General features: G+C 43.7%; 1 protein-coding gene across 5 annotated transcripts; it reads right to left on the bottom strand.

Moving 5' to 3' along the window:
- fgf12a (fibroblast growth factor 12a) lies at positions 1-27,680 on the bottom strand. 5 transcript variants are annotated; one of them, XM_071530836.1, is made up of 6 exons: positions 20,491-20,686; positions 20,345-20,445; positions 15,711-15,762; positions 11,120-11,223; positions 982-1,180; positions 1-116 (listed from the first exon to the last, which is right to left on the bottom strand). In XM_071530836.1, the coding sequence occupies exons 1-6, from the start codon at positions 20,684-20,686 to the stop codon at positions 1-3; spliced, it is 768 nt and encodes a 255-aa protein (XP_071386937.1). The 5 variants fall into 5 exon arrangements, with proteins under 5 accessions (XP_071386937.1, XP_071386935.1, XP_071386939.1 ...); XM_071530834.1 differs by lacking the exon at positions 20,345-20,445 and adding an exon at positions 18,963-19,010 and having other exon boundaries at positions 15,711-15,821; XM_071530838.1 differs by lacking the exons at positions 20,345-20,445; positions 20,491-20,686 and adding an exon at positions 27,590-27,680 and having other exon boundaries at positions 15,711-15,821.

The raw sequence follows: 27,680 nt of genomic DNA, 5'->3' as shown, positions 1-27,680 counted from the left end.
CTATGTGGAGTCCTGATTGACAGCTTTCCCTCCATTCATGGTGGGAGTCCCTGAGCTCTTCCTGGAGCGCTGTTTCTCCTCTATCTCATGCAGTGACGGCTCCCTGTACATACAAACTGTAGAGGGGATGAAAAGAGGAGGAGAGGAGAGGAGAGGAGAGGAAGAGGACAAAGAGAGGAGGAACATGGAAAGGGGACGATGGAGGGCAGATTGAAGAGATGGATGGGCAGACAGAGACAAGGTCAGGTGTAAGGCTGGGACAATTATACCAGGCTGGGAGGGACAAGACAGGGAATCAGGCCCATGTCAGCACTTTTTTTATCACATTGCTTAACAGGTTTACATGATAATATCTATCGCCGAATGCTCTCACTGTTAGAGAAGATAAGAAATAAACCTGTACACACAACAGAACTCATATAGAAACCCTCAAAGTTAATGTGGGTCTCTTTCTTGAGCATGATACAAAGATCGGTAAAAGATAGACTCAAATATTCATGCTCAAGTCAGCAGCCAGATCCTGCTACGCCTGTACATGTCATTGCAGTATTATTTATTTACACACTAAATAGATAGACAGCTATGAAGTCTGATTAAACATTAAAGTGATCGTTTTGTTCAAACATACACTACCAGTCAAAAGTTTGAACACACCTGATTGAATGTACTATGTTTTTGATTATCTTGCAGCCATTTTGATCTAAAGGTTTATGCCTAAATGCTTGAAATTTGTTTCTTAGACAAATATAAATAGTGAGGTTGATGCCTATGAATTTCTTTCCAAAGCCTTTGCCTTTCCATCAAGGCAAAGGGTGGCTACTTTAAAGAATATGAAATAAAAGATAGTTTTGATTTTGACACTTTTTTGGTCACTGCATAATTCCATGTCTGTTATTTCATAGTTTTGATGTCTTTACTATTATTCTAATATGTGAAAAATAGTAAAAATGACGAAAATATTTTTTTTTAGCTTTCTCATACCTTCGATGGGCCTGGGCACAAAGTGTGAGGAGGGCTTGGTCTTCTTGACCCGGTTGCCCTTCATGACCTGCCCCTCCTTGGTGAGGCCAAGGAACCAGGCCCGGCCCGACTCCTGTTGCCGGTACACAGTGGACGAGTAGATCACATAGTAGTTCTCAAACACCGACTCCTTGAACTTACACTCGGGCGTGAACATCTCCTGCAGAAGGGGAGAGAGCGGAGAGCACAAATATGTGCATTTGTGCGCACACATAAATGCATGCATGCATTCAAACCCATGCACACACATCGATATCAAAAAGACATACGGACATAAACACAAAAATGGAGACAGATGATTTTGACAAGACTTAAGAATACAGAAAGCAATGTCCTCTCCACACTATGCCAATAATGGCTGCAAGTGATAAGTCTAATCTTTCCTGTCTATCTCTACTGTAAAAACAATCATAATAAAGTCAAAAAGCCGAGAAAAATAAGGTTTAAAAAAAGAAAAAAACATTGTCTGAATGCCTCTCACCACTAGCCTGTATACATGGCAAAGGTCACTAAATATGAAAATACTAAATATGAAAACACGCAGAAACCAAGTAATAGGAATGGTAATCTGATTAGAATAATGGGGAACAATGCAAAAATTTAATACTTTCAATTCCATTATGAAAACAGCAGGTAAAGAAGGTCACAGAAGAGACTCAGGGGGTGGAGAGGAATGAAAGAAGCAGTTATTGGACACCCTATTGGGGCAGAATGGGCTGCGGGATTATTGCCATGGCAATGCAAGGGACAAGACAATGCCCTCGACTCTCAAACCCATAAACGAATCTAAGCAAGAGGGTAATTTGAGTAATTTGTTATAACTAGTGCAGTGCCCGTTCACAAAAAAAAAACACACAATAGGCGTAGGCTATCAGTCGCTTGCTTTGAGCCCCGCTGCTGCACAGAGCGCTGTTCGCTTGTTTATTCAAAGTTTATTAACATTGAACGTGTCCCATGTCCAATCCGACACTGCACGTCCTTGGGTCCCCAGCAATATACCCGCCAAGTGTGAAGTAGATCGGACGAATGGTTCTCGAGATATGCGAAGGACACACATACAGAGATTCCTTGCTTTATAGTATGATTTAACAAGGATAATGGTGGAATTGACCTTTAAATAGGTAGGAAAATCACTGTGTCTTTACTTTTCCTACCTAAATGTATAGTTAATAAGGCAGGTGAATTGATTAACGTGTGCTGACAAGGTGGATGCCAAACCCCGTCGCCCTTGCCCCTCATCCCCACTCTCCTCCGCGTCCGAGTGCTTCCTGAATGCAACGGGCTAAATTAAAAAGTAATGGTAGTCAGTCTGAAGGGCGGGGAAGTCGTGTGTGTCCAAAATAGATGTGGATGATTCGGAACAGCTGGCCTAGTGGATGTTGTGCCGTCCCCGATTAGACAGGCTCGGTGTGTGTGTGTGTGTGTGTATGCGTGTGAGCGTGCATGTGTGTATGTGTGTGTGTGTGTGGTAGTGCTGTATTTCATTCATTAATATCTCCTCTAGGGTTCTGTGCCCTTTTAAGGTTGTCCACTTGACTGACAGCCCAATTCTGCTCACCGCTGGAGGTGACTGTTTACCTGTTTGTGTGTATGTGTGTGTGTGTGTGAGAGAGGGAGAGAGAGAGAGAGAGAGTGAGAGAGACTGAGAAAGAGAGAGAGAGAGGGAAACAGAGCGATGGAGACAGAAAATGAAGTACAGCAAAAGAAAGAGAGATGATGAGAAAAATGAAGGAAAAGCTGTCATGTTCGCTTTATAGGGCCTGTGTTATGAAGTAAAATAGTGTAAAAATGTGACATGGGACACAACATGTGCCATGTGCCATTCACAAAGAATGCATGTGTGTCTGTGTCATTGCATCCCTGATTAACAGTATAAGGAAATTGTGCAATTTCTAAGAAAACTTTTGAAAAGTCGGCAATCTAAAAATGCGAATCAGGTGTGTTTCCATTAACACCTTTTAAGCGAATAAGTAGGTTTGCATATGTGCGGGGTGAGAGGAGATCACAAATCTCCTGAATAAAAAATGGAGAGGGCATTCCAAGAGGTACTTGCCATAGAAGATTTTCGCATAAAATGGCTTGATGAAAAAAACGTCCATCTTAAAGGATAACGCTGGTGTTTTTTAATGCATTTCTTACCGTCAACAAATCCTATGAAAATAACAAAATCAGCAATTAATTTGTTTTGCCAACAAGTCTTGTGCATGTAGCCGATGCCCAATAAGCCATGTCTCAGCAGCCATAGAACTCCATTGTATTATAAAAACTATTAAAAACACGTCAAAGAGCCATGCCGTTGCTCTGGGCAGCATATTTCATCATCGCAATGCACCGGGCCAGCCGACTTTTTCCTCAAACAACTTAATAAGCCGACCGTAAACACGTTTTCCATCTCAGGAAAGTAGTTCCGTAGCACCGAAAATAGTCCCTGGCATAATGAAGAATTTGTTCCCATTTGAGTTTGATTTGGTAATAACAACAATAGCCTGACTTTGCATGGTAACAGTTAACGACTTTTAGCTTATAATTGGAGCCAATGACTTTTGGTTTGAAGGCTAAAAAAGGAACGTCAGAAAGTAATGGGAGTAGAGCAAACGCATTGTTGATTTTGTTATTTTCATAGGATTTGTTGACGATAAGAAATGTATTTAAAAACACCAGCCGTATCCTTTAACATTTAGTGTCATGTAGTCAAATCTTATTTTTCTTAATCCAAGAGAAAAATTCAGTCAGTGAGGTGAGATAACTCCACTTGTTTCCAATGTAGTTTCACTTGTTTCAGGAATTTTCTAGTTTCACTATCTTGAAACAAGTCAGAATAAGGCAGATCACTGCACGACTATCAAGACAATGACACTTGATTATACAAAATTCTTGAAACCTATCTACCTACCTACCTTCTTGATAACTATCTAACGCCACTAGCATTTATTCACTTATTTTAAGAAAATTCAGATTTTAGGACTCGACAATTGACTAAATGCCATTTTTTTGCAGTGAAACGCCACCACACAGTCATTTATAAGACACAGCAGTGTGTGGCAGGCTGTGTAAAGGACTCGAGGAAGGTGAGGCCACATGGTCGCAGGTGTGGAAGCCTCTCAGCGGTCGGCGGGGGTGAGGACGCTGGAGGCCGACTTTATCTAGGCCCGCTGACACATTGTCAAAGAGCAGACATCTCTCTCTCTGTTGGGGCGCTGCGGGTCACATCGCCCCTGTCTGGCTGCGTGTTTGTGTGTGTGTGTGTGTGAACATATGTGCTAGAATGGGAAGGGCGCAGACAGGGAGACATCGCTGACCTGCAGGCTTTGTCCCTTCCTCATCGGTGGCGAGCCCAAATCAAACCAGGCATATACTGTATGTACACACAAAGAAAAACACACAAACACACATGCACACAACACATACAGGTGCATACCCACACACACACACACACACACACACACACACCCACAAACACACATACACTGATATCCTACCCTTCGCTGTCAGCCCCTTCAGGCTGCTACACTGATACACTGTAGAATCCCCTCCAAATGCATCCACAAGGACACCGCACTCTGTTACTGTCTATGAAAAGGCTTGGAGCGGTGTAGAGAGCACCGTGGCTCTGGCTTGGGAATGATAGGGGTGGAATGTAAGTGACTTTGAAGACTTTGACAGAGTACCTTGTTTGTGGATGACTGAGTGGGAATATGAGGTGAAGAGACAGGGTCGGAGTCACTCGTGATTAATGAGATCCCCTTAATGGACACGCGTGAACCACAGAACCACATTGGAAGGAACGACACACACTGACGAATGAACACATACACACACACACGCACACATACATGACACATACACACGCACGCTCTCGCACATGCACATGCACGTCAACAGGTTTGCCCTGCTGCCCGCTCTGCCAGGAATTCATAATGAACCAAAGCTGTTACCGCCTCAAAAACAAGGAAAATTAAAAAACGACGTGCTACCGTTCAGGGGAACCGGGGCTGTGCTTAGCAACAGTAAACTGATTAAAGGGACACTAATTTATATTCCGCGGTGATCTGAAGGAGAAAGGCGAAGGACTCGTTAGTGAAACCGGGCACGTGGGATTGCTCACGCACCGCTGTTAGGGGTCTCAGTAGGGAGCGGGACATAAATAAGCACAGAGGTCCGAGACCCAGTGGACAAACACCATGAATCTCTGAAAGCGAGGCAGATGAGAGGAGGATGGGGACAGAACAGAAGTGTTTACGGATGATTTACATCCATGTTTACAAAACATTGTTACTTGAAATTGCTCACTGTATAGATAAATAGATAGATAGATAGATAGATAGATTTTGCCTTTTGTAAGACTAGGTGTCATCTATTTCTCTGGATTTCAGAATATGTCAGTTTGATATGTCATTTTGTGCAGCCCATGGCCCAGAAAAACAACAAAAAAATCCCAGAAGATACATTCAGACAAACAAGAGTGAGATGAAGGGCGTGTGTGTGTGTGTGTGTGTGTGTGTGTGTGTGCGCACGCGTGTGTTTTGGAGTGGGGGGTGGAGGGGTGAGGGTGGGTGGGGACAGGTTTAGGGAATGTAAAATGAAATACAGAGAAGGAGAGCAAGATGTAATGGATATGAAACTGGGTTGCCAACAGAACTGTGCTGGACGCATTCTGAATCCAAATCAGGCGCCAAGGAGGGAGGCACTGTACCGGCTCTGGAGGAGCTCTGCTGCTGCCGACAGGTGTCCTTTGACTTTGGACAAAGATGCGGAGGATACGGGGAGGACCTCCATTTAAATACGGGCCTGAGTCACCGGCACATCTGAGAGATTTGGCGGCCGCGAGAATCCCAGGCCCGCCATGGAACTCCCGGGGAGTTCATTATTATTCCGGGAGAGATTCAGGTCGGGCCTGGACGGCTCTCGTCTAGACGTTACTTAAACTGGAAAACTCTCTCTCTCTCTCTCTGTTTCTCTTTCTCTCCCTCCCTCTCTCTCAAAGTCAATCACTTTGGAAGGAGATTAGGGTTTTGAAAGGACAGAACAGAACTTACTCCCAGAGAGGACGTTCTCGTGGTTAATGGCTAAAATCAAACCACAAACACATACTAATGCTCTGATAGTCATGGAGCAAAATACTGATTACCCCAAACACTACACTCCCCTCTCTGTTTGACATTCCACCCATTCCCTGTCTCTCTCTATCTTTCCCTTTCTTTCTCTCTGGTAAGCGCTGGCAATCCATTATCTCTCATTAGCACTGTCCACATAATAACACCTGCATACACACACACACACACACACACACACACACAGACACACACATACAAACACACACTCCATTACAGCTTCTGAGTCAACACCTTCACAATAATTGTCTCCATCTTTCTATGCTCATATTAAACTTCAAAATGAAAGAAAGACAAAAGGAGAAAGAGACACAGAGAGAGAGAGAGAGAGAAAGAGAGAGTCCACTCACATAATACGCCTTTTATCAATTCCAGACGATCCTCCATCAATTTACACCCCTCTGCCCCACATTATCCCTCCTCCACCCCCCACTCCCCAGGCTCCACTCCTCCCTCCGAGCCTCTGATGAAGGTTTTACTGCGACACATTATTTTTTCACTGACATAAATAAGAAGCAGTAAAATTAGTGGGCGATTGAAAGAAATAATAAGAACATTTTAGAGGCCGTCGGGAGCAAAGGTACTGGACTGGACAGAGTAATCTGTGTGTGTGTGTGTGTGTGTGTGTGTGTGTGTGTGTGTGTGTGGGTGTGTGTGTGTGTGTGTGTGTGTGCCCATGGACACATTTAATGTCTTTTTGTGATGAAGTGTCTCATGCAGTGCACATGTGCCTGCAAGTGTGCTGGTGTCCCTTAGTTAAAGATAAATGCTTTAAAGGGAAAAAAGAGAAAAAGAGAGAGAGAGAGAAAGAGAGAGAGGGAGAACAGTGGTTACTGCTGTGCAGTAAACTAGGTCATATTGAGAAGTGTTATAAATAATGGAGAGGAACTCTTCATTGTAGATGCTCAGCCCCCACGCACTCCAGCGCTAAACACTCCACACAAGCATTATCACCCAGCTCACCCATGGCTACAGCCACATCAGCTTCAAATCAGCTACAGCGTCGACAATGAGCTCCGCACTCCAAGCTAGAAAAGCCAAACGGCAGCAACAGCAACAATCACAATGGCATCGGCAGCAACCTATTACCAATTCTGAAAAACCAACAAATGGACTCAAAACCCCAAACCACACAGTCATGAAAGAGTACAAGAGAAACATTTGTAGAAAGCACTAACAGGGCTCGTTTTACTGTAACTCCACTGTCAACCACATCGCTATCGGTCTCCTTTCCTCTTCATCACAAAAGAGCACATCATTTACCAACCACTTCTTTAAAAAAGTTAACCAGTTACAGTCAAATCTTGTGTTTAAATTGCCAGTATAAACGTTTTCCCATTCAATACAGACTGATCATTAAATGTAGTTGGTGACAAAAAAAAAATCATCATAAATAAGCAGAAATCCCAAATTGTTTGCTAATAAAAGCCTCTGTAAATAACAGACACCAAGACATGAGAGAGACAGAGAGAGAGAGAGAGAGAGAGACAGAAAACTTCTCAAAGTTGTGTCGAAACAACTTCTCAGATTCGTCCTGGTTACGTGCGCACAAGAAAAGGCTTGTCGCTTTCCCCAGCTAACAAGGCAGAGCAAAGAAGGAGGAAAACAGGGAGGGAGTGTTTGAGAGGTGGGAGGATATCCCTCAGTAATTACCTCTCGGGGGGGGTGAGGAAGAGAAGAGAGCTGTGCATCTCTGCTCTGAGATGTTAGGAAGACAAAACAGACAACAGAACAAGCAGGGAGAAACCTCACCGTTTGGAGAGGCAAAAAGAAAGAATAGTAATGGGGAACATGAGGGAAATTGTATTTTGGTCTTTAAGGGCAAAAAATCAGGAAAGGCAAAAAGACAGAGAGAGAGAGAGGTGAGCAACAGGGAGCGAAAGAATAAAGTGGAAGAAATGACCAAGACATGGACAAATAATAATACAGTAAAAGTGTGAAAGCACAGGAAATGAAAGTGAAGGACTTATTTTATTAGTGTGAATACAGTATGAGTGCTGTCATAAAACCATGCATAAAGAATATAAATATTTCTCTTTACAGTCCTTATCAAATCCTTATACAAGTCCTCAGTCTATCGCACTCAAATTAGCGCATATGCAGCACAGTCTGTATCAGTAAATTGTAACATGAATCAGAGGTTAGGGTGTATGGGGGGGACCTGAAAGAGAGAGCCAGAAAAAAGTGAGTCACAGATTTATACCTACCAAGTATTATGCTGAAGATTCCAACTTTCTCTGTTTACAGAAAGAGAAAAGCTCCATTTTTACTGGGGGAAAATGTAAAAGCTGTACAACTAGCAGCTCAGTTTATTAGTAAATGTAGTCAGCTGCATGAGAAAATATAAATTGAAAGTTTAAAATGTATTGTCTTTTACAGATTTACCCTCCTTTCCTTTTCCCTTTCTATCTACTCTTTCAAAAGAGTTCTTCTCTTTCCAGTATTGCTATTAACTGAATTGAACTGAACTAGTAACATTACTGAACTGCTTTTGATTATACTGTTGTTGATATGATTGTTGTATTATTGTAATATTTGATTTTATTACTTTATTACTTTATTCATTATTAATTATTAGTCAATGTTGCAATATTAGTCCATTTGAAATCCTGCACTGCTTTGGCAACATATTTTTTTTCCCTTGTCATGCCAATAAAGCATATTTGAATTGGCTTGAATTGAATTGACAGACGGAAAGAGAAAGAGAGAGAGAGAGAGAGAGAGAGAGAGAGAGAGAGAGAGAGAGAGAGAGAGAGAGAGGCTATCTGTGCATCCATCCAACAGTTCTGGTGTTAAGTCGTCCCTCTTTAGGAAATATTGAACGAACCCTGTGTGGCTCTCCAAGTTTTGTAAGCCTCCCTGTGATCCAGCCTGCCACCCGCATTCTGCTTACCAAGGCATGCTAATTTCCCCTGCCTCACATCTGAGAGGCCGGCCCGGCTCCATATGGCCGGGGAGAGCACTCACTTCATTGCTTAAATTAAAATGGCCTTTCAACTGTTACTGTAAAAATGTCTTGCCTTCTGACAGACCCTTCTCTCTTTCTCACTCTCTCTCTCTGATAGAAAGGTCTAAGATTTGTTACTCCGCCCATAAAAATGATGGTTAAAATGATGAGAGGAGTGTCGTATTTGTCAGGTTTAAAGCTGCTGTTTGACACCGAGGTACTGAGGCACCGGTAATTAATAATAATAATAATAATAATAATACATTCTGACCTGCAGACGCTGATTTCATCGGGGTGGGTGGGTGGGGTGGAGGCAGGGTCTCAACTGGGAGTCAACTTGGTAAATTAAAAGATGGCTGTTTGGGCGCTATTAAAGTTTAATTAGGAGTAGGTGGATGGGTGGAGGGTTATTATTCGGCTCATAGTAGAGCTGTGAATTGTGGGCGCTTGTTTATGAGCCCTTGGTTATGAATGACTCTGTCTACCTCGATGAGTCATAACAGCTTGCAAACTGATTGTGCGAACTTCTCTGAACTTGAGTGAATAGTCATGCATCCGTTGTAGCATTTAAAACTTGCTGCACCGGACAGGGAAGAGCCTCTACTCCTGAAATAACTGCATTAAATCTTCAACGCGCCTTTTAAAAATGCAGCATGTGAACCGATTATATGGTCTGACGTGTTTCGAAACATTAAGTCTAAAGCCGTTCCTTTATCGATAAGTTATAACACGGCTTCACTGTGTCCTTCAAGTATTCCAGGACTACTTTAAGAAGGGAAAAAGTTTGATGAGCAGTTTGTGAGCTGAACTGCGGCTGCTGTCAGTCAGTCACCATGGCTGGCTGGTGATCAGACCGCCATTAGTGCGGCACCGAGTCCCTCAGCAGAGGCTCGTGGGAAACACAGCTCTCCCATCCCCTTCTTTTCCTCTGTAACACTGCCGTTAACTGGATTAGGAATCATGAGACTGGAGGTTATATAACCAGCCAACCAGGGAGATCTTCCTGTCTCTGTCTATGCTCCCCCCCCCCTCTCGAGCGCACACACACACACATATATACACAAATAAACACTCTCTCCCTCGCTCTCTTTCTCTGCACCACATTTCCACAAACGTGCTCCAGCTTTTTCCAGAAGCATGTGTTCATTCTCAGTGGCTACAAATACGGCCACTAATGTTTTCTCCTCTCGACATCCATGACTGTCCACCCCCACCACTCTGTCTGCTTCCCAAATCCCACACTGCAAGAAAAACATGTCCATCTTCACAAGTCATTTAGTCTCACGTTGAGTCTTCATTTCTTTTCTTAAAACAAGGGAATTTTTTTGCCAATGCAGTGAGATAATTCCTCTTATTCCCAATGCAGTTTCATTTGTTTCAGTAATTTTCTAGAAACAAAATTCAATATCATGAAACAAGCATAATGAGGCAGAACATACCACTAGTATAAGAAAATGAGACTTTGTTCAAAAATTATTCTTGAAACAAGATGATTTGCATTCAAAATGAAGTGAAATTATTTCACCCACACTGGCTTTTTTACAAGATAAACATTTTACGAGATAAACGGCTTGTTAAGATAGTGTGGAATCTTTTCATGACAGTAGGAGTCCTAAGTAGAAATCATGATGAAAGGGACATCTTCCAAATTAGAAGACAATGAAATTCAGCAGTATTTCTACTTATAGCCTCTGCATAACGGGCGCCCGTTATTGGCCAGTAAAAAAGCAGCAATCTTTCAAAGGGCTGAGCGCTGAACTTGAAGTCAAATTAATTGTAAAACAGGCGCCGTGCTGCAGCAACAACAAAGGGGAAATAAGTGCTGCACATCAACACAAAGGCACGTCTGAAACGCTCTTGAATGGAGCAGAGATGAAAGGGTTTGGAATGGCTGGGTCTATGCTGCAGTGGGATATTAAAAGAGACAACAAATGGAACAAAACGCAACACGTGTGAATGAACAAATGTGCATGCAGTAAACAGTCACACACACACACACAAAACATTATACTACGACGTGCAAAGAGGGGGTGAATCTTACTGAGCTGTAGAGCATGCCCTCGCCATTCATGCCAATGTAGAAGCCACTCTTCACCCCCTGGATGGCCACCACTCTCAGACCCACAGGAATAAGATTAAACAGGGCTGCAGGAGAGAGAGTGAGAGAGAGAGAGAGAGAGAGAGAGAGAGAGAGAGAGAGAGAGACACAGACAGATACAAAGAGGCAGAGAGTCATATCAAAGGGACAAAAGAGAGACATTGGAGAGAACGGAGAGAATAGGACAAGTGAGTTTTCACTTAACTCTTGTAGATACACAGCCTCTGATCTCTGTTCTTTGGCAGGCAGCGCTAAAATGAATAATACAGGAGACGGACGACGGAACGCACAGCCACCTCAGTATAACCCTGAAGCATTAACGTTGAGGCCGAGATGCAACATTTGAAGCAGAGCCAAGGCCCAAACTCAAGTGGAATTAATTTACAAGCGTTGATTAACTGCTATCTGGTGCAGGTGGGTCCCACTGAGCCTGAGGTCTGATTTTAGGGGGGGTGGGGGGACGCGTTCCGTGCAGCGCCCGAGCCCAGGCTTCCTGTAGCGTTGGGGTGATTGTAAGTGGTGATGGGGAATCAGATAAAGCTGGCGGGGACGAGAGGAGACGTGCCAACACGGGTCTGTCCTCCGAGCAGATTCAATTTCACTCAATAAATATCGACGTGCTGCTTTTGCCTGCCAATGGCTTCAATCTGGCCACAGGCCGGCGGTGCAGGTGATACACAGGGCGACTCTGGCTTCTCCTGCAGTGACGTATACCCTTGAGGCCCGGAGAGCCGCGGTATCAAGGCAGAAAGAACGTTAGTCCATTAACGCTTTATTTTCTCAGCCTTTTCAGCTTCTGGTGTCATTATCCCTTTATCTCACTCTCTGATTTTCTGTCCCACCCTCTCTCTCTCTCTATCTTTCTCTATCTGTCTCTCTTTCTCTCCATCTCTTCCCTCTGTCCTCTTTCTCTTTCTCTAGGCGGCTGCCTCTGTCACATCGATGACTGGCGGTGTCTTTCAGACGCCCCGGTCCACGGTTCTGTGACGTTACGTACCACCGAGAACCTGGAGTGTTCTACCCGGGAGCACCTCCACCTACAAAAACTATCTTTTACTGACAGTCCACTCAGGAAGAGGATCCCCAAATGTGCCATAATCACCTGGCTTGGAAAGTGTGAGGAAAAGAGGAATAAAATGTGGTGCACTAGTTCACTATTTTGCTAGCTATAATTATGATCTGCAGCCACTATTCTCATTTGCTTGCCACATAATTACACAAGTAACCTGTGACTTGTGTAATTTCGTGGTTGTCACTCAGCTACCTTCCAAATGTCCGGCATTTCAATTTGCAGTTTCAGCAGTTGATTGATTCCATAATTACAGCTGCGCTGAGTGCTGTAGGAGTACCAGGAGGAAAGCCATCGTCAACCTGATAACTATTTGGACGACGATTCCTCTTCTTTAATAACCTCAATCCCATCTCTCACGGAGGCCCAGGCCATTGCAGGGAGAAAGTTAAAAGATTTCCAGGGATCTTCCATCGTCAAAGGGCCAGACAAACAGGGTCCAAACTATACCCAGAAAAAGCAAAATCCTTGAAACGTCAAGGCTTCCAAAGCAGCGGTAATCGGCTACAGGCGAATCCAGCAGGTAAAGTAAGTCTGTTTGATGTGAGAAACACGGGCGCAGCGGGAAATAAACTCTACAGGAAGGTTTAGAGAAACGCTGGGCCAAGCTGCAAATGCCAAGGGCACCTCTCCAAATCCACAGAGAAATACAAACCCAAAGATGGGAGAGTTTGGTATACACTCTGTGTGTGTGTGTGTGTGTGTGTGTGTGTGTGTGTGTGTGTGTGTGTGTGTGTGTGTGTGTGTGTGTGTGATTACGCTCCCCCTACATCCCTGAGTTTGTAAACGATGAAACAGTTGATATTAAGGAGTGGGTCTTTAGCTATTAGAAGAGTGCAGCCTTCAGTTCATTCCTTCCATCAACCAGGAGCACCAGCTGCAGATGGGGAATGAATGCCTGAAATTGCTGGTGTCTCATAACCAGAGATATCTTTCAAGAGCTTCAATTTGTGCAGGTAATTACTGCAGGCGATCAACTGAATGACGACAATTAAATTACTGACTGCTGACTCAAAACTGAACATGGATGTTAATTAATTTAATGGTGTTTCACAGCACTTGCCTGTAATTAAGTGCAATCCTGACAGCCAGTCATGCTCATCCGTTTACATACATGTACTGTGTGTTGTGGTTGGAAGCAATAACATTCTATGCTATTCTATTCTATTCTATTCTATTCTGTCCATGAGTCTGAGAAAGGCACTCTTAAATCAAATGTATTATTATTATTATTATATTATCTGTTATATTCTATTATATCAAACAATTCCAAGTTTTTACTGGATAATCAAAAAGAGTGTGCACCTTCAAATTCTGTGTATTTTCAAAAAAGCTATGATTTAATTAAAGTAGACTACCACTGTGTAATGTATTTAATGTATATTTACTGTATGTATGCATGTATTTATTTAGTGTATTTGTTATGTATTTCTTCCACAGGAGTTCTTGGTTGTTCAAGTATGTCAGGGTCATTCCGCACTTGTCAGCGCATTCGGGGCGGAACCATATAAAAAATAAAAAATAAAAAAATGTAATTGAAATGTTGCTCTGGTTTCCGTAGCGGAATAGGTTACGCCTAGTATGCAGGCAGCGTCCCGCTCCTCCATGCCAGCGGTTCCACTGAACCTCCCCCTGAAAATGAATTATTCCATCTGTCGCTGCTGCACACGCTGCAGGTCAGAGGGTCACATGGTTCAAGGGTGGGGGTAATCTATTATTCTAATAATCCAGCCCAGCAATCGATAGGCGAGTGCAAGACCTGAATGCCGAGCTTTCCCCCTTCCTCTTCTATCTCACTCAATCACACCTTCACTCCATGTCTCTCTTTCCCTCTCTTGCTCTCTCCGTCTCTGTCTTCCTCTCAAGACATTTCACTTTCCTCTCTCTCTCTGTACGCCCGCTCTCTTTCCTCCGTCTTCCATCGGACCGTCTCCGAGCTTCAGGCTTCTCATACAGAGAATTATTCATTGGGTACAAACGGAGAAGGTGGTATTTTTAGTTTTCTTTGGCTGAATAATTCACCGCATTCCTCCATCCCAAGGCCAGCAGGACTGCTTAACCAGAGGATTACCCAAAGGTGGGGGGAACCCTCAGATACAACAAAAAACCCCATCAGCAAAAATTTGGATACCCAAAAAACAGCATTGCAATCAAGATACACACCGTTACTGAGTCCAGGGGAAATACATTGCGTGGATGTCATTGTCTTGACTTTCTTCCTGGGCATCAATCCTGTTTGTTCGACACACACTTCCCTTATATTGTGGACAAAAGCTCTCAGTCACTCACAGCTCTTACTGAAGGACTATCTCCTCATAAAAGCAAACTACCCTGGGAGACAGAGAAAGATCATTCTTTTCCCAGCATGACTGCTAAGGTACAGCAGCTTCATTTTTTCTTTTTTTTTTCTTTCTTTTTCATGCCCCTTTTGACTTCTGTTTCTTTCAAGATGGACAGAGTGTTCTAGAGAGAAGAAGGAAGGTCATGGGTTGTTTCCTTCTCCGTCTGGCTTCGCTCCAAAGTGGGTAGAGGTGGGAGAAATGTCATCATTATCCCTTCGGACGGCTGACATACAACTCTTCCTGGGACAGGTTCATTTCCTGGGGAACTGTTGCAAACGCATGTATGTTTTAACGTTGACGATTCTCTACATGAGAAGTGGCTCTATCGGTTTTCTCCTTAGCTGTTCCTGGGAGACGGGGGGGGGATACCCTGGAGACTATTCATCCACTGGTGGTCGACTACGGAAAGTCAATGGTGGTGAAATATTGCCAGGAAGTGGCTCAAGAAAGGATGCAGTTGTTTCAGGCAATGAGCTTCCAGGAGGGAAATACTGCTGCAATAATCACACACGCTTCAGAGCTGAATCAATCAAAACCATGTGGCACTTACAACCATGCCATGTACACACTAGGAATGGCTTACTTCACAAGGCAAGAGGGGAGATATTGAAATTCATTTAGGCATGGGAATTTTAACACAACATATCTGTAAATATTGATACCATTGACTTAACACAAATTGTTTTTTACAATGAGTGCAAGAGTGTGATATCACCTCTTAAAATTATCTATGGGATTTTGTTTCACTCTCAAGGTTATACTGTTACTGTAGAGAGAATACAAATTAGAGAATAATATATAAAACATCTGAGTAGGTTTTTGACACGTTTATCACCACACTAATATCTCATATCGCATCTCAAGAAGAGGACATTCTGCCTCGCTGGATCCGGTGAATACTTACAGCACCCTTCAAATTTTAACCGTTTAAAAAAAAAAAAAGAATTTCCACATGATAACCCAGTACAATGAAAGCTTTTTAAAACTGACTTTGGAGTTATGTAAGAATTATAAATGGTAAAACACAGCATATAAAATGTGGTAATATATTACATAACCAAGTGACTCAGTGCCATTAAATGTTTTATGCTGGGAGTTGTAGCCTCCATAACGCTCCACTCACTGTTGTCGCTGTTCTCGTCCTTGCTGCCGTCGATGGTTCCATCCGGCTGCATCTGCAGGTAGAAGCCCTGCTGGCTGAACAGTCGTGTCACGATGCCTTTGAGCTGCGGCTCTGAAACGCACACACACACGCAAACACACACACACACACACACACACACGCACAGACCATCGCCAAAGCCATAACCCCAGCCCCACCAAGAATATGTCAGAAACACATTCTCATGATCAGGACAAAAACATACACATATAAATTATGCCTAAAATGAGTTGATACCACTCCCTGTCTGCACAGCCACAGCTGCTCACACCAAGTCAAAAAAATGCATCAGAAAGAAATGTATCACAAACATAAAATGGACAGTATTTAATTAAAAACATAATCAAAAACACACACATATGATTCTAGGCTGCTGACAGAATGATCAAGAAGTGTTGCATTTACTTCACTAGAGCCATCTCAGTCCTTGTCCTGACCCTTATCAGCTGTTGAATATCAATAAGAATATGACAGGCGCTTTGTTGATGGCCTGAGTGTCAGTGAGTCATCTGTTGGACCATAGAACCCAAAAAGGGTCAACAGCTGTCTGACTGGAAAGAGGGTGGCCTTGGTGAAGAGTACACCATGACAGCAAATCAATGACAATGCTGTTGCTTTGTCTTAATGTCTTACAGTATCTATTACCGAAAAATGACTTTGATGATGATGATTTTGCATCTCCTTATTCAACTCCTCCTATACTTATTTTAAACCCCATTTAAAACATACTTATTATGTTGTTGCGAAATTTTAACAGTGATATGGTGCTGGTATCTTTATCTGCTATGAAGCAACTGTACTTGGCATCACATCTGGATTTACATATGACCGGTATTCAGTGAATGAGCCTCTTTACAGAGAGATTATACGTTTTTAAAAGCAACAGGTCCTCCCCAGCTATTCCTTTACCTACAGGAAACTGAACCAAAGTTTCTGTATTTTTTTTTTTTTTTTGTACTGTATTAATCCTGAACTGACCTCCAACTTTGACACTGTGACATCTGGCGCCTGGCCAGGGTGCCGCTAGAAGCGCTCAACACTTTAGGGGAGCTGGTGGAAACGAGGATTACCCCAGGGCGATAGAAGCCTCTTGGCCTTAGGCAATGCCAGGAAAAAAATGTGTAAAAAACTGTTTATCTGAGGGAAAGTGTGGTGGAGATATTTGTTGAAAACAGCCGTTTGAGTGTGCTCTCCATGGCCTTTCTCATGCCCAGCAGATCTTTGGATTTTGTGAAAAGGCAGCATTCAGAGTTAGATGACACCAGCAGCTCAAAGCATACATGGATACAGTGTTTAAACAAGGGGACACTAGAGAGGCTCTTGAGAAAAGCCTGAAGAACTATGAAAATCATTTGGAGTTCAGGTGAAAAAAAGACAGAAAGCGCGGATGTGATGCAATGCAGTCACGTCTTTCAAAAAGTTCACCAGGAATAATGAAACCCTGCAGCTGAACACAAAATCTGCTGTTTTTGCAGTGGGCGAGAGTTTCAGACAACCTCCATTAAAATCAGACAGCAAGTCAGACTCAGGATATTACTAATCCTGTGTTTATTCTCTGCCTGACAAAAAAAACAAATTATGTCTTTGGTCACAATTGACTTCACATTAATTTTCATTTTATGTGCCAAAATCAAGTAAACATTCACTGACAGAAATGAGTAAATGTTCTGATACAAAACGTATGTGATTGGAATAAGGGAATGAAAACAAGCCTGACTGTCCTCCAAGGTCATAACAACAGTTGGAGGTCATTCAATTCAGTGCATTGCTGTCAGTTCATCAAGGTGAAACCTCCAGTTGAATCAGCAAAAAGGAACTCCAAAAGGATCTCCAAACTCCAACTTGGTATCAGTATTGAAACAGAAAAGACTCATGTTTTAGCCAGATCTCTGTCAACAATATCACTAGATCTTAAGCCTTTGCTTGCGAGCTGTTCAGTGGCACTGCATTAATTAAAAATTGCATTTTATTTATGTTGTAGAGTAAACACGAGTGCCGAGGGGAGAGCCCGGTTGAAGGCTTGGCCTGAGTAGTGACCCCCAGCCGGAGCGGCTTCATGTGTGCTCAACTGTAGATCATCCTGACCATCAATCCACGACTCACCTACCCCCGGGGCGGGGCCATCAATTCCCGGGACAGGCCCTCCATCATCCATCACAGGTAGGGTGGGGAGAGTGTGTGCGAGTGTATGTGTGTTTGTGTGTCTGTATGTGTGTGTGTGTGCGTGCACCTCCGTAAATCACATGTGATAACTACACTTCTATAAATTAAGGCCTCAACATGGGCCGAGCAATCGCTGACACCTCATCAGTTCCAATCATTTGGCAGGCCGTGTGTGTGTGCATGTGTGTGTATGTGTTTTGCGTGCGTGTCTGTGTGTGTGTGTGTGTGTGTGTGAGTATAAACAAACTTCCAGCAAAAACTCAGCACAGTGCCAGACCTTACCGCCTGTGTTTGTGCTTGAAAAATGCCTTCCACTGGCAGCATACAGAACATCATCCTGTGTGTGAAGCATGGCGGCCGGTATGAGCCATTAAAACGTCAAAAACTTTACTTAACATACCAATGTAGAAAGACATAAACACTGAGATACGTTGACAAATGGCATCATGACCATGAAATGGTGAATGATCACCTCTACTGATATAGTCGACAGTGTTTGACGAGAAGAAACACATTATATCGATACACACCAATATACAGTGGGGACCTCTACTACACTTACACAGTTAGTACTTGACACATATTCACAGACATGATAACCCACACTAAGACACCAGAGGAGCAGGACGAGGAGCGAGAGTAAAGACTGATCCAACATTGACTGACAAAGAGAATGAGGCAGAAACAAAATGAGAAAAGGCAGAGTCAACGACAAAGAGAGAGAGAGAGAGAGAGACAGAAAAGAGCAACGAACGACTGGCTAACAGAGCTTCAGCTACAAGAAAATAGGTACGAAATAAGATTAAAAAATCGAAGGAAGCCACACAGAAGAAAGGATGAGAGAAAGGAAGAGATCAGCAGGGAGAGGGTCGTCGGCTGTCAGACAGGTGTTGAAGCCCCCAGCCCCTCCCCACCCCCCCACCACCCGCCTCCCCCCACTTCCCCTTCCCCACCTCCCCCCTCCCTGGCCAAGGGGAGTCGACATGGGCGCGAGATGGGGTGGAGACGAGAAGAAACACAGCACACACGGATGGAGGCTGAGCTACTGACCTAGCCTGCAGCCCTTATGGGACACCTGTGGAGGTTTCGAGGGCGCATCTTACGAAGGGGGGAATAGAAGGAAAAACAACAATCTTTTAACAGGCAGAATTCATAATTCTCCAGTGTATCGGCTGTTTATATGCAAATATATGGCAAATCATCAGTGGATATATACATATATGTATATATATATATATATATATATATATATATATATATACATATATATATATATATATATATATGTATGGATGATCAATTACAGGACATACAGCATCTGTCTGCCTATCTGGTGTTGAGCTAGGCTTTAGGACTGTCTGTCTGTCTCTCTGTCTGGCCATGTATCTGTCAGGTGAAAGGAATTACCTACCTGGCTGTATGTGAATATATCTACCAAACATTGTCTGAAGGCCTGTCTGGTTTATTCTGTCTGCTTGCCTGCCTATGTTTCTGTTCAGGCATTTTTTTTTTTTTTTTACAGTTTTGGTTCTAATTTCTTGCTGTCGCCCTCTCAGTTGGGCTGTTTGTCTGATGTGGCCGCACAACCACTGTCCACCTGTCTACCGGGTTTTAGTTTTGTCTGCCTGTCTCTGTTTTTCTCTCTGTCTCAAACGTTGCTGTTTGTCTGTCTGGCAGTCTGTCTGCCTGCTTCATTCTGTGTCAGTCTGTCTCTCAATCTGTCTGTCTGTCTGTCTGTCTGTCTGTAGCGGTCTGAGTGGACCTGCCTGTCGTTCATCACACGACAGAACTATCTGGATAAGGGGATGGGTGATTTGCACCGCTGGCTTGTTATCTGTGCACCAGGAGGGAGGAGGAAAAAAGGGAAAGCTACCACGGAGTAGTAGGCAAAGAGCCTATGTCCATCAATACGACCAGGGAAGCTCTTAATCACTAAAGCTACCTCCCTTCACTGCAGTAAAGCTCCCTCTGCAATAAACATTTACCATTAAAACATTTCATCTCAAAAGAGCCTTGGTGCACTGCGGTGCAACTTATCTCCCCTCTACCCCAATCTGCATTAATATTGAATTAGGCAATTTAAAGCAGCCTTTTTGAGTTTATTCAAGTTGTAGGGGGGAGATGCAATTTAATAAGTGTGCAATATGGAAGGCTGAAATACATGTCAGTCTATTGTTATTGGAACAAAACCTGCTCAGCCTTTGACTATAAGGTTAGGTATAATGGCATCGGTTTTGTTACAGGGTAATTGATTATTCTGATCACAGCAATATCACATTAATAACGGGTAACGTCACAACATATGGATCATTTTCTACATTCAGGCTGCTCCTGTTTGGTATATGGGGGAGTGTTTGTCGTGCGGTGGATCGACAGACAACAAGGAGAGCTAATGGAACAGGTGGATTTTTCGCACCGCGGAGAAAATCTACCTTCTCCTCCGGTTCAGATTGGAGCCCTTGACTGCAGTATAATGCCTCGGCTCCAAAGAGGGGCGGGGTGGGGTGGGGGGTTGGGGGAAACCGCTTGGTTTCTCCATACGCACACATACACACACCAAAAAATCTACAGCACTGACCTGGTCGCCGCCGAACGGGTCTTTTCTTGCCGCTGCAGAAACGGACTTTGCTGAAGACCCCCAAGAAATGCCTCTCGCAGAGAGAGCGGGGGTCTTTGCTCGGGCTGGGGCGACGTTTAGAAGTAGAGACCCGGTCGCTGTTCGACTCCCTCGCCTGGCGTTTCTGGCGGATCAGGGAGCTGGCGATCGCGGCCATCTCCCCGAACCGAGCCTAAAACCGAGAGTCTAGTTGGGCAGAGGTCGGATCTTGGTGCAGCTTCTTGGCGCAAAGAGATCCGGTACAAAAAAATTGAGAGAGAATCGAATGGATTCTGTGTTTCGGTCCAGGAGTGTTTTAACCAAATGTCATCCTGATCATCCCCCGTTTTAGAAAATCCTCCGAGTCCCGGGTATCATTGCGCTTCAGGCAGCATCCTCTTGGGGGGACAATACCGTGTAGTTCAGCTGCTGCGAGTACCGTACACTCAGAGCCCCAAATCAACAACGATCGATCTCACATAAAACATAAATCTACGGGCTGGGCCACAGGGGCCGAAAAATCAGCGGTGAAAACATGCAACAGTGTTGATAAGTTGATGTAGCTGCGTGTCATTGGAGAGCTTCAGGTATTCCAGGTGAACAGCGCCGCGTCTGACGAGCACGACTGTCCCTTCGTAATCCTCATCTGCACACCAGCCTATCCACTGGCTCTCTGGCGCCTTTTAAATTATTCGCATCAACGTAAATCCGTGCAGATGAGGCTCATGCGTGCATGGAGGAAGATTCGTAACTTTTTTTTCCTCCAAATTATTTAATTCAAGCACATCGAGTGGAGCCCGAGGTGACCGTCCACTTGTCCAGGACGCTGTCCGGCACCTCGGGCATCTGAGCCCACTCGCCGGCTCCCTCGATGGCACCTCAAAATGCAGCTGGAGAACGAAGTCGACAGTAAAGGCTACTCTGCAAGGATGCAGCAGCACAGATGGAGCTAATTTAGGCGTGAGGGTTTTTTCGTCTGAATAGCAACAATTAGTTGATGCAAATAGGCTAAACGTCAGTGCGCGTTTTGTTGTAGCACACAGACGATTCAGGATTATTCCCCGTGCGTTCCGAGTGGATGCTGTCGGGTGTTATATCGCCGACAGCTAGAGTGAATGGTCTCTGTTCATACCTCTCTCTCTCTCTCTCTCTCTCTCTCTCTCTCCATATCTCTCTCCCCCCCTAACTCTTTCTCTACGCAATCATACGTGATTGAGGTTCGGATTAGGAATTCTCGGGGGTTTAGGAAAAGCTGTGGTCTCCGGAAGAAACAAGGAAGAAAAGATATGAGGACAAAATATGTAAAGAAAAGAAAAAAGAGGGAAAGATCGTGGGTGTTTATGCAGGAAAGACAGTGTGTGTGCGCGCGCGTGCATGCATGCGTGCGTGAGTTTCAAGCCTCTCAGGAGTGTGCACATCTAAATGGGGACGGGGGTGGGGGGTGGGGAGGGGGTTCGTTTTTACAATTGTTTCTTTGAATTACATGGTGAATCCGAAATTGTCCACCAATTTCAGAGGGGCATGTCGGTCAGCACTGAATAAATAGGCTGCACTAAACTGTTATAGAAGGCAGTATGCATAGATGGATAGGGAGAAGCCCTAATCAGCTTTGGCTGATGCTATGCAGCATTTTTATCCCCATAGCTTATTACTTACGGGACATAAGCTCACTCACATAGTGGTTTCTAAAACCCATTGGATACACATAGCCATAGCAAACAGGAGATATTTAATCATCTAGACTCCTATCATTATGTTAACAAGTAATGGATGAGCTTATAAAGTACCGGCTGGAAGGATTACCTGCAACAGGTTTCAGTACACTGAGCATACAAATAACACACTGATGGCACAGTGAGAAAGCAGACAGTGACACATCACATGCATGGACATGACAGATATGATTTAGGGATCGTGCAAACACAATGACTGTCCTTATGGCCCACCAAAGCATTACAAATTAGACCTTAAATTTCTTGAGTTGGAACAGTGTCAGTGTATATTGTTATGAGCTTATAAACCAAGAAAATCTGTAAGCGTTCACACAACCAGAGCTTAGAAGACTGATCTGGCAATCCTCCCCAAGTCAAGAACCAGCTCCTGACCTGTGCTGCATTATCTGATGAAAGAGAGGGAGTGCATACGGGTACGTGAGCATTTGAGCGTGTGTGTGTGTGTGTGTGTGCATGCGACCATGTGAGCATGCTTCTGGTCTCATGTCCATTATTACATGGGCTGCAGAGCACACACGCCAGACACACACACTGTGGGAGGAAGGAACACGTGAGTCTTCTTCAGCACAGCAAACTGCTGTCTTCCCTGTGATGAAACAGCATGAAACATTTAGAGGCTTATTCTAGGACTCGCTTTGACATTCTCTTCCCAAACTGAACCCGTGGAGAGAAACAAAAAAAGAAAAGAAATAAATAAAGCTTCTCCCTTGACTCCCACTCTCTGTCCCCCCTTACGTAAGATTTGGAAATAATGGATGAAAGTGCTGAATGTCAAGCACTGCTACCCTGGGAAGCCCTTTGTCTGTGTGTGTGTGCGTGTGTGTGTGTGTGTGTGTGTGAGAGAGAGAGAGAGAGAGAGAGAGACAGAGAGGGAGAGACACATTCAGACAAACTTGGAGAAAGACAGACAGAGAGAGAGAGTAAGGAGACCAATGAAGACAGGATCTAAGAGAAGAAAAGATTAGAAATTGAGTGTATAGGAATCAGCGAGAGTCCAAATCAAAAACCCAATCTAGCTCTTTATTGCTATTCTGAGTTGCAAGTGTGCGGTAGACATGGATATTTCATTGCTGCATAAGAAAACTGATCATTGACGAATCCAATAAGATTTAATTTATCATGCTGACAGTGGACCTGTGAAGGAGTGAGATATACTCTTCTTTAGAAAAAAAAAAGCTCAGGATATTGAGTAATTGAGATTTCTTGGAATTGGGAGGAGTTTCTGGTGGGAAGCCCTATAGAAACTGAGATGAAATGGGACATATATCCTTGTCAGTAAAAGATAAACTATTCCCTAATGAGTATCTGCTCAGCGTCTTCCCTATACCAGAGACAGTTGATGTCCACCTCATTCCATCAATGGCAGCAACGTCCACAAGCCATAAAACACTGCTGTTAAACACTTCCTACGTATGGGATGCAGTGCACTGCAGATAGTATGTAACTATGTGTCTATATGTAACTATGTATCTATATATTGTTTTTTATGTTTTTGTTCCTCATTATACCATGTGCATCATTTGTCTTCATGGTATGAAAATTCTGTATTGTATACAAATGAAGCAAATGTGCTGTGTGCATTTATTTGACAACATTTTGCCTGTGCCAATATGTCAATCTGCCGTTTTCAGATTTGCATTCAGTGTATTATCACTCCAAGTTATGGTTGCTTGTTTTGTGCATAACTGCATCATCAAAAGCACAACCATGCATGGAATACATCATAGCAAGAGAGAGACAGAGAGAAAGATAAAAGAGAAAGACAAGAGGAATTGAAAGTGCAGAGGAGATTGTTTCATTGCCAAAACTCCCATTGTCATTTCAAACACGTCTCTGTAAAAATTCCCTATTTTGAAAGAAATGAACCAGAGCCCCAGCACCCCCGTTTCAGCAGCTGTGAGGCCATCCATGATGCGCCACCACTGAAGGCATAGCTGACTGGCTGTTCAAAGAGTTGATGATTTCTTTATGTCTGCTGCCCCCTAGTGGGAAAACAATATCCATGCATCACAGGCATTCAGAGATAACAGTGTGGGTGTTTTCGATTCTCTAAAGTTCCTCAGCTCAGTGTGTCCTTGAGAGGCCTCACAGATTTATTGACTGAGGATAGCTTGATCTAGTTTTCATCTTGTAACTTGTGCGAAACTGTCTTACCAGGCCTACAGGAGGCAAAAAAGGATAAATGTGAGAGAATAAGACTGATGCTGTGGCTCACAACATTTTCACTACTATGTCACACTTTGATTTGATACAAACTTAACTGATTGCTCATGGTCATAAATGTTACATGAAGCCTAAAAGGCATATACAATTGTTGTACAAAGCCCACGCTGTATGGATGAACAAACTATGATGACAGTTTTAATTTCTATTTAAATGAATTTCTTCACATTTGAGCAAAATACCAAGGCAAGCCTGAGCTCACTGCATCGTGTGCCAGTGTGCCTCCATACACAGTTCAGGACTGCTCCTTTGTGCTTAGGCCTTATATAACAGATACATATATCAAGTTTAATAGGAGAATACATGATTTTTTTTACCAAACAATTTCAGCAACTAATCCCGTCATTGTTCATATACCCAAAAGCAAACAAGGCACAAAGCCTGGCAAATACAAGCAGACAAATGATAAGGAAACAACTGCTAATGAAGATTCAAAAAAGTTAATCATTAAAAACAATCTCGCTTCACAGGGAGGCAAAAGTGCTGAAATCTCCAGTCCTGCTTTGGGTATCTGAAGGATGCCACTCCTCAGTTCACATGGACTTCTACATATACACAGCGTGGCTCACTTTAAATTCAGTAACTAAGAAACTGCAAGCAGTCACTCTATGAAAAAAGCAAAGCTGTCCCCCAAAGTCATTCAGGTGTTCCTTGTCCCAGCAATAACAATGATTATACTGAGTAAACGGTCACATGGAAAATTGGCAAAATGTCAAATATAAAGCATTACCATGCAATTACAGTAAACAAGTGACAGATAGTGGAACCACATGTCAAGGCAAAGTTCCACACTAGTTGTTCAGATTATTATGCCACCATACAAGTATGCTGCTCTTTGCCCTGACTACTGCATTGTAACTTCCACTGGAAAAAGGCAGGTGCAAACTTCACACTACAACGGGAAGCAGGTGCAAACATTTAAGCCTACTCAAAACGCCTTTCACTGAAAATCCCTGGGAGGTGATCTTGGCAAAGTGCCTGTTTCTGAAAACCAAAACAGTTTCTGCTGCTCCTGCTTTACCTGGCCTTGTACGGGCCACAGTCCCTGGAGCAGTGAATGATGCAGTGAGATTACCTGCAGGAACCCAGGGGTTTGGCCCCTTCTTCTGTAATGTTACGTCCTCTTTGTCTGACCAGTGACTTAATGAGTTCAACTGTATTTGAAAACCTTTTTATTTACATGGAGAGTTTTCTTGAGCTTTCCTGGAGTGTCAGAGGGACAGATTTGCATAACTGATGCCATGCAGTTGGTATTAGACAAGATCAAACAATCACAGAAAAGTATTTGGGATGGTCAAATACTTTGTCAGATACTAGTTTTATATAGGCTGTTTCATTCCCCATCAGCAGGGCTCTGTCTGTGTAAAGTCAAAAAGGCATAATATAGTCATAACATCACTCTAACTTGAAATGACAAGTCAGTCACTGTATTGGATGAGCAGCAAAGCAACACCAGTAAACCACCATTATCTTCGTAAAGAGTCATCGCTGAAAGAAACAAAACAAACCACAAATAGAAACTGTTATGGAAAATGATTCAACTTGAAAATGAGGTGGGAAGTTGGGAAATATGGAACAGATCAACTTCAAACAAAGTCTTCACCTGACACAGTTTCATCTCAAACAGCTTTAGCTGAATTCATACCGACTTAGACAGCAAACACGCATGCATAGTTCGCCTCCATCTGTGTCAATATTGACTGCATGCCTGTGAGCGGACTCATAATCTGAGTTTTGATTGAGGTCATAAGGTTCATGTCACAGTCTGTGCAGAGATGCAGGGTAATGATGGTGATAGTGCTTTATATCCGGGTCCTAGAGATCCCAGTGTGCATGCTGCTTTTGGTCCAACTACCCCAGAGGAATCAACTGTGCTTAATGGAGTTTCTAATTGTCTCTGCCCTGAATTTGAGAGCCGTTCCAACTGACACTACTGGAGTTCCTGTGTAAGTGATGGGATGAGGCAGGAGACGGCGTTGACTTTGTAAAACAGCAACTTGTCTCAGTCTGGAGAAATTGGGGAATGTTGTGTGTGAATGATTATGTCGGTACGTGTGTGTGTGTGTGCGTCATTGAAACTTCTCTTCATCAGCTGTATTTTTTGTAGTAACCCCACCAGAGTTATTATATAGTAAAACTCTTTCAAAAGTAACACTTAATTTCCCAGATGAGGGAAAATGCAGTTGCTGCAAAGGCAACTACATCATCATTTGTGTTTGAAACACCTATACACTGTCCTTACTGCTGGAACTTGGATACCTGTATGCAGTTATAGCAGTTTTGCTAAAGTGGAGTTTGGGGACTCCCAGGGGTCCTTGAGATGGTGCACAAATAGTTAATTTCACTGATGATTCACTAGAATTGGCACAGAAAATGTGTAAGAGAGAGGTTTCCACTGTTATCTCTCCACTTACAGTAGAGGCAACAGTGCAGTTCTACATTAAATGATAATGACATTCTGTCAGATGGGGGTTCCTTGGACAAAATGTCATCAAATGGGGGTCCGTGATCTAATTCATGTCTATCTGGGGGTCCTTGACGTGAAAAACTTTGGGAAGCCCTGAGTACTTCTGCTATGGCGCTATCCGTGGTGCTGAAACGTATGTCTTGTGAGTGTGGGGCCCTAACGCTGACGTTTCCAGACCCCTTAAGTTTAGGACTTGATCCCTGCGCTGGTGTGTTGCCCCCTTTGGCCTGCTTCACATGCAGCACTGGAATATGCTTGTCTGCGAATAGCTCGGTATGTGGTAAAGTGTTTTGGGGGTCGTTCGCCCTCTCCTCTCCCCTCCTCCTCTCCTCTCCTCTCCGGAGTGTAGTGCGGGGATGACTTGACCGCCGTGCCGTACAATGCGCCGTGCTATCCGCGGCGGCGAGAGACAAAACTCGGGACAGATGCACAAGGAGCACAAGGAGAGGCTCTCTCTACTGCAGACTCGGAAGATGTTACTCACACACTCGAGTGGCCAATGAAACCGCTCACCCCCCCCCCCCCCCTCTCTCACCCCCCACCACCACCTCAAACCCCCCCCCCCCCCCCCCTTTTCTCTCTTTTTTTTCATCGCTCAAGAGAGAAAGCATGCAAGCAAGGGTAGCTATAAAGCTATGGTGCTATGTTTGTCTCTCACCGTTGTTGATAATGGTCGACTTCGATCGTTGTCCACAGAAACACTGCAGCATATGCGCTCCTTTCTGAAGGAATGGCCTCAGAATCCTCAT

This window comes from Centroberyx affinis, unplaced genomic scaffold (genome assembly GCF_046629955.1).
Source record: "Centroberyx affinis isolate AG114_WGS23_722 - 3 ecotype Tasmania unplaced genomic scaffold, CSIRO-AGI_Caff_v1 ptg001983l_1, whole genome shotgun sequence".
Classification (NCBI taxonomy): Eukaryota; Metazoa; Chordata; class Actinopteri; order Beryciformes; family Berycidae; genus Centroberyx; species Centroberyx affinis.
The sequence above is the reverse complement of the archived record's forward strand: the minus strand, read 5'-3'. Positions and strand labels throughout refer to the sequence as shown.

Bases quoted from the DNA above. Each gene is read 5' to 3' on its own strand.
- fgf12a (XM_071530834.1), bottom strand. From the start codon at position 20,686: ATGGCCGCGATCGCCAGCTCCCTGATCCGCCAGAAACGCCAGGCGAGG. The intron at 11,224-15,710 runs GTGAGTGGAGCG...TCTCTCCTGCAG, and splicing joins GGACGAGAACAGCGACAACA to CCCTGTTTAATCTTATTCCT. The intron at 1,181-11,119 runs GTAAGATTCACC...CCCCTTCTGCAG, and splicing joins AGGGCATGCTCTACAGCTCA to GAGATGTTCACGCCCGAGTG.